Source organism: Choristoneura fumiferana, chromosome 19 (genome assembly GCF_025370935.1).
Source record: "Choristoneura fumiferana chromosome 19, NRCan_CFum_1, whole genome shotgun sequence".
NCBI lineage: Eukaryota > Metazoa > Arthropoda > Insecta > Lepidoptera > Tortricidae > Choristoneura > Choristoneura fumiferana.
In genome coordinates, this window is record NC_133490.1 from 9,176,509 (window position 1) to 9,189,708 (window position 13,200).

Genomic DNA, 13,200 nt, shown 5'->3' on the forward strand with positions numbered 1-13,200 from the left:
TTATTTACATAAATGCCAAATTACTAGACTTAAAATATAATGAAGTCGTCAAAGGTAATGATGTATTTATATTAGAAAAATTTAAAACCCCTGACAGCGTTATTTCAATGATCAATATCTCAAAAATGGCTAAACCGATTTCAATGAAACAAAGATAAGAACCACCGCAACAAAACTCGTTTTCACATGAAAAAATTGCATCAAAATCGGTCAATCTGTTTGGAAGCTACGATGCCACAGACAAACATTGGCGTCTAACTTATCATCATCATTGTCATCATCATCCCAGCTTCTCTATACGTCCCACTGCTGGGCGCAGGCCTCTTCCCAAAATGAGAGGGCTTGAGCCGTATTTTTTGGAGTGCGAATAGGAAACTTCTCACACACTATTGAATTGCTCAAACTTTTAACCCCCCTCTTTTTAGGTCGGGGTTTAAAAAATGCATGGTCCTAGATCATTAACCCTTCCCTTTGATTAAGGCTGGTTACACAAATCACACCCGCCTAAATAAAGCAACGCATTTTGCTCTATACCTACATTACCTATCTGCCTGAGCTGGAAGCTATTTTTAGACCTAGAGTTGAGAGAGAAGGTCTGTTTTTGCTTGAAGCGTTTAGTGGCAGGCATGCAATTCGAAAAGGTGTGCAAGTGAGATGATAAAGCATAGAAATATACTGTGCGGCAAAAAATCTGGTCCTCGAATGTATGCAGTAACAGGCAATTTTGTATGTAGAGTGGGCCAAATCTTGTGCCGCTAAGTATACTATGTGAAATTAATATTTAGTGGTAAAAACATCAGGCGTATGACGTGCACTGTTGTAAAGTCACCAGCATTAATATCTGCCACAGCGGAGCATGCAAAAATATCTGACTGACACCTCCTTCCGGCCCTAGAAATAGAGTCGTATCAGATATTCGTCGTTCGTGGTTTCGAGGTAGTTTCAGATTCGCGGCGTCTAAGTGCTGGAATGACATACCTCCTCCTATACTCGGAGTGACTAGCAGGTACACCTTTGGGCGAAAGCTTAAAGGCTATTTGTTGGCATTTCAAAAGCTATAATTCCATTAATTCCTCTCCCTTCCAGCACTATTACACAAAACTTCTTTTTGTTTCGGTTGTTAATTTCATGTTTCCTTTTAGCTCGCGTACCTAACGGTGTTGTATATTTGGCAAGTTAGTGTATAATAGTTATAATAATTATGTTTATGTACTAATGTTAATGTCTTTCAAAGCCATAAAATAAATAATATGTTTCATTGTTTACAAATTATCTATTTATGTAGTCTTATGTATAGTAATAAAACTGTGTAGTATATCTTTGTAGCGGTCCGAGGGTCACCAACGGTGCTGGCTGAAAATCAGCGCTGGGGTGTTTATTATTAACGCTTCAGCATTATGCTGAGCCAGTGTCCTATTCACAACCGCAATGACACATACTTTCCTACGTGTTGTCTATTTGTACTTAATACTATTGTTGTGTCTTGTGTTGTGAATAAATGTATTTTCTTTTTTCTTTCTTTTCTTTCTTTCTTTATATTTATGCACGCTTGTTGTGTCAGATATTGGTGCTGGGGACTGTACATTGAACTCCCCCACAGACCTCCAGTGGCTTTGGTTGGAAATTTGGAAGCGGCTTGCATGCACTGTGAACCCGCGTCTCCGCGCCGACATTTTGCAAAATATTTAAATTGTGGGTAATTCTGTCTAATCTTTACACAAGATTTCATAGCAAAATTGGGTCTTTATACTAGTGGCGAAGCGTTATATATGTCCATGGTGAAGCCGAAGCAAAATGGCTTACATCTTTCACAAATCCTGAACGTCCTGTTGTCCTATTTTGTAAATTTGCAAGCCGGTGGGAGTCGGGTTATACAGACGCTTCGCCACTGCTTTATACTCACATTACCAAATAACGGTTATGGTTCATAAGAACGCATTTCGCTGTATCTTATAGTTTCTAATTTCTCCATACAGACCCATTTGGATGGATCTATATCGGCTCTCATACTTATTGAAAGTCCGAATGTAATGTTTGACAGAATGATCGTTTGTCATAACTCTTTTTTCTCTGAGGCCATTAATTGTTCAGATTTTTTATAAAACAAACCTAACCGAACCTATAGTTTTCTATTGGACGACCATTTAAAAATTTCAGAAAAAATTAAGGTTTCAGTGGGAAAAAAATTATGACAAACGATGGTTCGGAGAAAAATTACGGTATGACTAGCAAAGAGTATGCGAACTTTGGCGCTCACTTTAGTAAGATCCTGAAATCTCAATTCAACTGCTGGATCGTACAATTCGTGTGCAAAGCCGTGGTTAAAAACTATTAATAAATTTTCATCACACTTGCTTGTAAACAGTGTCGTAACATGCAGGCTACCTTGGTTGCAACCCCCCAAATAAAACCCTCGACCTTAATGTGCTTGTCATGAAGCCCGTGGTCGGTAAATGAGTCAGTGCCCGTACTGATAATGCATGGCGCACTCCTGCTGCAGGACCACATGCACACGCTTGTCAGGCACATGCTGCGGGAGGGGGAGAGCGGCGCTACCAAGAGCGCAGCTTAAGGTATCGCCAATATTTAAATATAAAATTTTACTCGCAAATGTAATGAAAAACATTGTATGTCGCACGGGCGGTACTAGAATTACGAACATCGACTCATTAAAAACTCTCGTTCGTAATTCCTTATTTACCGCCCTTAAGACACAATGTACTATAATGAAACTCCGAAATTGTACATTTGCTTTGCAACATATTTATTTATACTCCAGCATGCTTCTTGATCCATTTCCTAATGTATTTGTCGGAGACGTTCAGGTATACTCCTGGGACGCGGCCACAGCCGTAGCCGAAGGAGGAGAGCCCCACCAGACGACCAAAAGACACGGCAGGGCCCCCGCTATCACCCTGGAATCAATAAAACCACCACCATTATCATCATTATCACCATCATCATCATCATCATCATCATAATCTTGACCTATATAAATACGTATAATCTCAGAATATAATGGCTTGGGCTGTAGTTCTCACGCGGGCCCAGTGCGGATTGAGAACTTCACACACACCATTGAATTACTTTGCAGCTTTTTGCGGCTTTCCTCACGATGTTTTCCTTCACCGTAAAGCTCGTGGTAAATTTCAGAACGGGAGAATGCAGGCTCCTGTCCCAGCTTTCTAGCAAATGGTTGAAGCAAGACTGTGGGTTGACAAGGAAACCCTTCAACCTTCTCTCCGTGGTAAGCTCCAACGAATCGGGCATGTGCAGCCGCGTTTTTTTTGCCGGTTAGAGTTCGGCACTGTATGGGCCCTCCCTTGCCAGTCGTCCATAATCGTTTTTTTTCTACCACTTACTATTATCTGTGATTTACTTAAATAAGAACATGCATAACAATATTCTGGAAAAGTCTATATTGTCTATTCCCCATAGCATTTACTTTATTTATCTAAATTCGTTCGTTCGGACGGGCAGCCACTTACTTAATTCATATTAGGGCTATGCGGTATTGGGTTTGGTGGCGATACCGGTATTATTCCGGTATTCAAATTTTGAAAACCGATATTCCGTATTTTCCCCTTATTTTTCTTCCTTTCTGTATAAGTCTGTTGTTTTGTTGAATCATATGGTTTTTATACGGAACAAAAACTTTCCGAACATAATTCATAGCTGCCAACATAAGTAACACATATTTTTAACACCGTCACTGGCAAGTTAATGTCAATTTAAAACGAAGTTTACCTTAGACATTTTTTGTCATTTCATATTTCCCACTCGTTTATTGTTTGTTTACTTCCTATTTACGTTTGCCATACTTTTTACAAAAGTATGAAAAAGTTTAATGTTCACTTTTCTCTCTAATTTTATTTAATAAGTACCAAGTCGTAGAAAAAGTATTAAATGCAACGTTGTATAAGTCAAAAAAAGCTCGTGGGGTCTCTTCTTACGTAGTTCGCTACGCTCACATAGTAACTCAGGCTACTTACCCTTTTTTGACCCCTATTATACAAGTGTTGAATAAAATACTATTCCCTACTTCACACCTCCATCTCCTATAAAGCACCTACAAAATTTTGCTCCTTAAAGCAACCCAACCTCAAGAAATAAATCATTGTACCTGACAGGCATCTTCCTCTTTCCCTTCAGCACAGAACATCCTGGTAGTCAGGCTGTGGTTGTACCATGGCTGTTGCACCATTTGGCACTGGATCCTAGAGACTATGTGTAGACGCGCACGCTTGAGGACCTCGTTGAAATCTGACTGTGACACAAAAATCTTTTACCGAAAAATAATACGTATGCTGAGGAATAGGATTGAATAGGAATGGAGAAAAAAATGGACTGACTATATCCGACAGCAAGCCGTTGTAAACTTGATGCGACTGACAGTGGATAGACAAAATTGGAAAAGTAGAGAGAAGGCCTGTGTCCGCAGCCGAGGACGGGCGCTATAAGTGTTGCAACTGATAACCATTAGGGGGAAAGGGTCTCGAGTGCTAACCAGATCACAAACCGGAAATACAGTTAAAAAAGAAAAATTTGGTATTTCACATCTTCAAAACTAAAAAAGTATGGCTCCTAAAAATACAAGTTGTAATTCAATTAAATGCTCACTTTTTCCTTGGGAAACCCCCATCCAGTCACATAAATATAGTTTCCACATTCACCTTTACTTATTTCTATGGGATGCACGCTTTTCGTGAACCGTAATGTTCGGAAATTTAGGAGTTGGATGTCAAAATCGAATTCGTGCTTCCTAGAAAAGTAGGGGTGCACTATATGTTGCCGAATTATAATTTTTGGAGACTTTTGACGGTACTTGCTTCCAAGCCTTATGAAATATTCTTTCCTGAAAATATAAAGATTAATAAAAGATAACAGGGGAGACCTTTGTTCAGCAGTGGGACACTTTAACAGGCTAAGAAAGAAAAAGCTTTTCTTCCGTACATTTTTATCAAGGGGGAAGTCGTGTTTTTTTTTGTCTCTTTGTCAAGTCATGCACGGCCAAACTACCTTTTCCTTTCTCAAAACACCTCTCAGCATATCGAAAATACAAACTGAGACATGGATGCACAGAAAAACCAGAAAAAGAGACCAGCGCTGGGAATCGAACCCAGGTCCTCAGCATTCCGTGCTGCGTGCCATACCCCTACACTACTATTAGATAGGAGTACAGACACGAATTTCTCCTATGCACCCATATCTCAGGTTGCTTATTTCTACTACGCTACTTAAGCAGCAAATAAAAAGAAATTAAACAAATTTGGAGTTGAAATAAAAAATACAAAAAGACTCCAAATAACCAATCATAATAAATTTGATTGCTTAGTAGCGACATCTCTTGACTGGGTGAGCGGTTAGTTCCGAAAGTGTGTTGCGTCTCTTGATGAGAGCGAAACATAGATGTCGCTAGTGCTGCTGCTTAAGTAGCGTAGAAGAAATAAGCAACCTGAGATATATGTGCATAGGAGAAATTCGTGTCTGTACTCCTGTCCAGTGGTAGTGTAGGGGTATGGAACGCAGCATGGAATGCTGAGGACCCGGGTTCTATTCCTAGCGCTGGTCTCTTTTTCTGGTCTCAGTTTGTATTTTCGATATGGTTTTACGGGATGACCGTAAAAGTAACAAATTTGGAGTGGAAATAAAAAATACAAAAAGACTCCAAATTGCCAATCATAACCTTTTAGCATATTTGAACTTCTTTAACTTTTTTGTATTTTTTAGACTAAACACGTGAAAGAGAGATTAAAAACAACAAGAACCACTTTTAAAGTAGTAAGTATTTAACTAATTAATTTATTAAGATTGGTTTTTGGAGTCTTTTTGTTTTTTTTAGTGTCGCTGCTTAAGTGGCTAAAAAAGCAGGCTGAAATGTGTGGTGCATGGGAGAATTAATATTTTTAGATTATCTCTCTTTTGAAGTTTGAGAATCAACAATTTAACTTTTTTGTGGATAAAGCTCCCACCTACCTTCCCTCTACCTCATACCCACAGGTAACAAGGTAGAAAGTTCAATGTAGAAGACTCAGGTACAAAACTCAAGGTATAAGATAAGACTCAAGGTAGAAGACTCAAGATAGAAGACTCAAGGTACAGGACTCAAACTAGAAGACTCAAGATAGAAGACTCAAATTAGAAGACTCAAAGTAAAAGACTCAAGTTAGAAGACTCACACCATTGCAATAAAACTTATTGCCAACTAACACTACTAGAGAGACACTTTAAAGGAGGTCTTACCCACAGTGTGCAGTAGTCAGTGCATATTGGTTGTGAATGAGGACTCCTCCACAAATATCTCCATAGTTGACCTGATATGGTGCTTCTGTTATATCGACATCATAGCCACCTAGAATGCTGACAAACTTATTATATTTAAACTATTTTGGCAAAGAGTCAGGATATCATGACAAAAGGAGTGTTTCTTGAGTGGAGACCGCTTCTCGGCTAGCGTAGTGTAGGACGCCATCCGGCCAGGTGGAGTGACGATCTGCGATGCTGCTGGTAGAAGCTGGATGCGCGAGTCGAGGACAGGGCGCAATGGCGCTCATTGGGGGAGGCCTATCTGGCTGCTATAGGCTTATCAGCCTGTATGATGATGACAAAAGGACTAATATACGGATGCAAAAGATCCTACATAAGAAGACCTATGATTTAATAGATTCAGTGAGCTGGGTGTGCTTTTATTTGACAGAAGTGTCAGTTAAGTTTGTGTACTCGTAACCGTACCTACTGAAGTGGAAGAGGGTGGTTTTCTGGACACGAACATTATATGTGTCGCACAGGGTTATGGATTCGTATTGTAACTGGTTTTACTTCATTGGTTAGAAAATTTAAATTTGCAGGATGTTGTGTGATGGATGACTGATGATATGATTTATCAATTCAAAGTTACGGCCGAGGTAACATTACTTCCTCTTCGCTGTCTCTTTTGTACAAAAAGCCACAAGGCATACAGAAATATGGTATTAAAGTATACAGAAAGCTTTGACCTAGTAGCACTCCTTATTATTCCTGTGTAGTCTTCAGTGATTTGACACATGTTGGTATTAAAAAAAACCTTTTACAAGTATTAAATGCATACAACAGATTAAGATTAAGTGATGGAATCACTGGTTATTATGAATGAAAATCCGGAAAAATTATAACAAAATACAACACATATTTTATTATTAGCATACTAATGTAGTTTTATAAGTGCTTTGTTACTAACAATTCTATGGATCTCTGTAATCTGCAAATAAATCATTTTTATTTTTACTTTTTATTTATTTATTTATATATGTAAGATATGGTCATGATGTCATTGGAAACACAAAGTCAAAGCGACAAATAGAATAACACCCTTTTTTACATTCAACTAATTTAATTCCTGGGCCACCAAAGCGCTTTATCAAAATAATTTTATTTTGACATCAAAGTCACTCAAAGAGCAACAGAGAAGGCTATACTTGAATTTTCTCTACATAAGCGACAAAGCCTGAAAAATTGCCAAATTTAAGAGGCAGAGTGGTGGGATACAGTCTCGAAGAATTGATGGCTGACGTGTGTTCTTGAGCGTCGACCACGTACAGGAAGATAGCATGGGTAGAACAGCCACAAGGTGGTCAGATGACCTGGTAATGGTCGCAGGAGCCTATCGGTGATCATGTAAGCTATGGACATATTATTATAGTTGATGGTGACGATGAATGCTAATCGAATGACGTAAATATATGATAAGAAAGTTCTCTGGTAGCCTAAGAATCAAATTTAAGGACTGTACCTAACACTGAAACTAATGATTAGGACGAAAATTTTGTTGATAAAGTCATAAAACATTGGAATATCGTAGGATTCAAAATAAAAAAATAAACCACTTTACCCGTTCACAAGAGTAAACTGCGTATTGCACCATAAAACTAAACTGAAATACATACCTACTAAAATTTATCATGTGAATAATATTTCACATAACATTGAGATTGTTGATAACTGAATAAAATTTGACATTATTGTGATGAACGGAGTGTTTGGAAATATTCGCGAGTCCAGGTTACTTCAGTAGCAAATATTTAATCAGACAACATTCTAATGCTAGTATTTTTTGTGAAAAAGGGTGGTAAACGAATGAATGGGTTAACTAATGGTGTTCAAACATCACCACCCACCAGAGAATTGAAGATACGTGGGCAGTCTTGAGAGCTAAGATAGAACATCTTATGCCCCAATAAATTCACCGAGTGTCTTATTTTCAGAAACAAATACTTTATCATATTCTGATGTTTTGTTTATTATACACTGGAAATAAATATCAAGTAGTACTTCCATAAGGATTTTGGTGCCAGAAAAGTAAATTGAAAGCAGATTTTCTGTTTCACAGGTGGAATATAATTCAGGCAAAGTTGATCGTGGCAATAAACTATCAATTGAAAACGAAAACGTCATTTGGGTAAAATAAAACACCAACTCATTAAAAAAATAATTTGGCAGAGCTATCGGCGGAGCACCTAACGTCATTGGATTTTTTCGTAATTGGTGGTAATGGTGATGGCGTTATATCTTTAGTCCAGTTTGAGGCCAGTGACTCCTTCGATCCAAGTCCTGACTTTGGCCACTTTGCTGTAGACGCCATAGGAGCCAGGAGTAGCACAGCCATAGCCAAAGGAGATTATGCCTAAGAGTCTGTCGTAGGCTACAGCTGGACCACCTGAGTCACCCTGGAAAATTAAGAAGCATACAATGAGCATGACTGTATTTCTAGGGCCGGTAGGACGTGTTAGATATTTTTGCACGCTCCGCTATGGCAGATATCAATGCAGGTTACTGTACATCATGTAGACTGACTTTACTCTGTTTGATGTTTAGGACGATGGGAAATCCATGCGTTCAAGGGCAGGTCCCTTCGGTCTAGGTTGAATTAAAGGAATATTCTGCTTAACGTTGACCTAAAGTAGTTTCATACCTGACAAGCATCCTTCTTGCCTTCTTTGAAGCCAGCGCAGAACATTCTTGAAGTAAGTCCGCCGCGGAAGTAGGGGAATGGGACGTGCTGGCAGTTCTCTTTGCTGATGATGGGCACTCGGACTGCTCGGAGCACGTTGGAGTATGGGCCCTGGGAAAAGGTGAAAGTGTTAGTGAGGAAATTTCTAATGTTTATGACCGAGATGTAACAATAGAGTCAACAATCTACAATAGAGGAGAAACAGGCAAAACTTCACGAACTCCTGCTTCTAGGGGTGTCCGTAACTGATTGGGACTAGAGCACAGAAGGGATGTAGACGCATTATCTTTATATTTAGGAATGACCTATATCCATTATGAATTGTCAAGAACATAAGGGGGTAGTCCTTAAAATGTACAAACCTTTCGTCTATTTTTGCTTTAGGCGATGAAAAAAAACGAAGAAGTTTCACCATAAATTCGAATCTAGTGCGGGAAAAATTGCAGGCAAAAGCTAGTTATCTACAAAACCACATCACGCTATCAACTAAATAAATTAACCTAATAAGTATCTATTAATAAAAACAAACAAGTTATTAATTTACTTAAAGCTAGCTAACTTGAAGCTAAATTTACTTTTACACGCAGATAAGGTTAAATCAAAGATCTTGGTTAATAGCGATAACCAATAACTACTAGATTAAAATTAGTATTTCATAATTTATAAAAGCAAACAAGCCCTAGAAAACGCGGCGCCTAATTGCAAACCATTGGTCACGCCTCTAAACACGACCGTATTAGCCGTTACTTGTTTTAATTTAGTTAACACGGCTTGTGGAGAGTCCTAATCTTGCCGTTAAAAATTAAGGAACGTACGTAAACTACCTAATTCTATAAGGATTGTTACGTCACATTTCATCGTGAATATTATGTAGGTATTTATAAATTGATTCATTACAAATACACAAAGGACTGTAAACAATTATAATTACTTTGCTCACCCGCGACCTTGTGATAGCTATGTCTAATTGTCTATGCAACAAATTTGTGTTCATACACCCCCACCTTCACACTGGAAGAACACACAAATCACCCCAAACCCAACTATCACCACCAGCACGCTATTCTGATGCGTTTTGAACTCAACACGAGTTCATCCTCAGACATCTGTTAGAGTATAACATCTGGTAGCATGGTGAACGGTTGTATTGCTCTGATGGTTGCCACGTCAGCTTGCATATTTTTTCAGGTGACTTTAGTGCTTCGACAATTAGGTACACTATTTAAGCTAAATACTGTTTACTCACATTCTCTTCAGTGTTCCCCCATCCCGTGACAGTCACCACCTTTCCAAGAACCATGTCTTCAATATGAGCCACCTTAACGGGCCTCGTGTTCTCGTCATACTTGAGTTCCTCCATCAACTCCAAGACTTGGAAGTCGAAGTCAAAAGGATGTTGCTTGCTGGAGGCACCCCATTCAGGGTGGATGAAGTTGTTTTTGACAAGGACCTTCCGACCCTGGTTCAAGTATTTGGAGCCGGTTCGTATATAGGGTTTCTTGCTTTGGAATTAAATTAGACTGTTTATTGTTAAGCTTTTTATGGTAAAAGAGAACAAAAGTGTAAGAGAAGATAATGTATAAATGTAAGTAGCTGCCGAAATGAAGTAGAATTAATTGAATGAATAGAACTAAACATGAAAGGTAAATTTATTAAAAAAGCATGCTCCATCATAGGCTTACCATCAGGCGTAATTGTGCCCACATGGAAGCCAATTTGCGTGAAAAAAGCTTGACAAATAAAACCTATAAAGAGCATAAAAGCAGCAAAAATTTTCACAATATAATCACAATAAAAATTAAAGCTAAAAAAAATAATTGAAAACATTTTAATGTAAAAGGTGACAATCACGTATGCTCAACACACAAATAAGCTCAGTGAATAAAAGTACATGTTCAAAGTCTTACCCGCAATGTCCAGCTGTAATCACCCACTTTTTACCAATAATGGCTCCACCGCAATTACTCCCATAAGCAACATGATATGGATACAAATTAATCTCAACTTCAGTACCACCTACAATCTTATCACCTCCATATCCAGCCTCATACTCCTGTCCAAGATCTTTAACCTGTTCGTATAATGTTTGCTCGTCATCATCACCTAGTCTCTGTGCTGAGCTGTCATCTCTTTCTATTGGATTAAAGTTGTCTACATCAGGTGTCTCAGTAGGTTCATCATAGTTTTCCACGTCAAGCCTAAAGTTGTTGTAGTTTTTGGGTCTCTTTCTGTTTCTGGAATTGGACAGTTCTTGTATGGGTTCCGACTGTGAATGTTTGACAGGAATGATTATGACGTCAAATTCTGAAACAAAATTCATTTGGAAATTGAAAAACATTGAAAAACTTAGAATTAATTCATATATGTTTTTGTAATAAATTTTAATATGACCGGGTATATGATAAAGCATGCCTCACAAAATAATGAGAAACTTTGCTAGGTTTCCAAAAGTGTTCCTCCCATAGACGTAAAGTGTGGAGTATCGTCGGATATGTCTTTTAAAATCATTAGGGGTTGCTAAAACGATTTTTCGATTCAGTGATTTGTTTGCAAAATATTCAACTTTAAAGTGCAAATTTTCATTAAAATCGAGCCCCCCCCCCTCTAAAATCTAAACCGGTGGGTGGAATTTTTTTGAAAATTAAAAAAAAAACAGAATGGTAGTAAATATATCAAACTTTCAAGTGAAACTATAAAAGCTAAGTTTGAGAGTAAATAGCAGCCTAAGGTATAGAATATACCTAAACTTGGAAGATTCCGTATAAAATACGAAATCCTTAGAAAAATATTACTTATTTTTTTTGTAATGGCTACGGAACCCTATTTTGAGCGTGTCCGACACGCTCGTGGCAGGTTTTTTAAGTTTTATATTACTTTATAAAAGGTTCAAATGGCAAAATAATTAAGAAACTTGACGACTACATATTTTTTCCTAATATAACGTCAACGCGTTGAATTACACCTGTTGGATTAGAGTCATGAAATTTGACGTGGGATATTAATGAAAGCTAATGAAATTTGCGATGTAATTTTTGGAATTACCACGAAAATTTTTGCGGCATCCTGGAATTTTGGATAAAATTTGACATGCCAATTTGCAATTCGAATTTGACAGCTGGAAGTCTGGATGCTGAGCTGAGACCGTTTCGCGATTTCGCAAATACTTACTTAATACTTTTATTTGTTGTTGTTGTTCTCTGTAATTTGCGAAGTGCGAAGAAAAATATTTCTATTTCTATTTTCTATTTCTACTTTTGTCGCAGTATGCCCTCATGCAAAATTTGAAACGTTATGATGATACATATAAAAGTCAGCGAGGGTTTCTTATGCAACGTTGATGAAATTGAGGATTTAATTTTGGAGAAATCCCGGAATTTTAATTCAATTGCTAGGTTTACAAACGCGTGGAGAGCCGAGTTTCTTTGTAATTTAGAAAAATACATTTATTAGTAATTAATAATGCTGTGGATTACTGTGATGCAAAAACATTCTCGATAATCAATTCTAAGCTTATAATTACTAGTAGTAATTGATTATATCATGCACGTGCCAATGCTATTAAAAAAGTAGTAAATAAAACAGCCTAATAATTTTCTCAGAAAAAACATTGTACAAGCAAGGAAAATTAATTAACATCATTATTTAATTTCAATTCATATAATTTAGACTATACACCCTTAATCACACAGCACAACATTATACGATGTATCGTACAAACGAGGTTATGCGATATGAGTTTCGGCGATATGATAATTATGCCAAACGATACTATAAGATACGAGATTATACCAAAAGGTAGAACCGTGCAAACCCGCGGCTAAAGGCTAGTTAGAGATAAGTACGTACTCTCCAAATGAACAGGAACGAAAGTCAGTGCGATGACAAAAAATAAAAGGTGGTCGATCATTTTTTTTCACATTACGTCAAACACGTTCCGTCACTAAGTACGCACTAGAGTCAATTTTAATTCGCATCGCAAAATTCTGATGCCAATATTAATGGTACATGAAATTAGTAATTGAATTTTTATTCATTCCGATATCGGAGATTGCGACACGCGCAAGTGTTAAAGTCGTATTACATTTTCGGTTGCTTATTTAAAACTAGCGCCCCACCCAGGCTTCGCATGGTCACAATAAAAAAAAAGATCTCTAACCAAAGACGCTTCACGCACATTTTCATTTTCAACTCCATTTCCAAAAAACTAGGTCGGC

General features: G+C 37.8%; 2 protein-coding genes across 4 annotated transcripts; both read right to left on the minus strand.

Annotated features, from left to right (window-relative positions):
- Positions 1-2,740: 2,740 nt before the first annotated feature.
- Positions 2,741-8,135, minus strand: LOC141438806 (trypsin-1-like). Of its 3 annotated transcripts, none has more exons than XM_074102787.1 (5): positions 7,923-8,135; positions 6,244-6,360; positions 4,621-4,855; positions 4,124-4,267; positions 2,741-2,915 (listed from the first exon to the last, which is right to left on the minus strand). In XM_074102787.1, the coding sequence occupies exons 1-5, from the start codon at positions 7,937-7,939 to the stop codon at positions 2,769-2,771; spliced, it is 660 nt and encodes a 219-aa protein (XP_073958888.1). In that variant the 5' UTR covers positions 7,940-8,135; the 3' UTR covers positions 2,741-2,768. The 3 variants fall into 3 exon arrangements, with proteins under 3 accessions (XP_073958888.1, XP_073958887.1, XP_073958886.1); XM_074102786.1 differs by having other exon boundaries at positions 7,868-8,135; XM_074102785.1 differs by having other exon boundaries at positions 7,769-8,135.
- Positions 8,136-8,350: 215 nt separating this feature from the next.
- Positions 8,351-12,955, minus strand: LOC141438805 (trypsin-1-like). Its single transcript, XM_074102784.1, has 5 exons — positions 12,833-12,955; positions 10,894-11,290; positions 10,233-10,488; positions 8,948-9,097; positions 8,351-8,702 (listed from the first exon to the last, which is right to left on the minus strand). The coding sequence occupies exons 1-5, from the start codon at positions 12,891-12,893 to the stop codon at positions 8,547-8,549; spliced, it is 1,020 nt and encodes a 339-aa protein (XP_073958885.1). The 5' UTR covers positions 12,894-12,955; the 3' UTR covers positions 8,351-8,546.
- Positions 12,956-13,200: the final 245 nt, after the last annotated feature.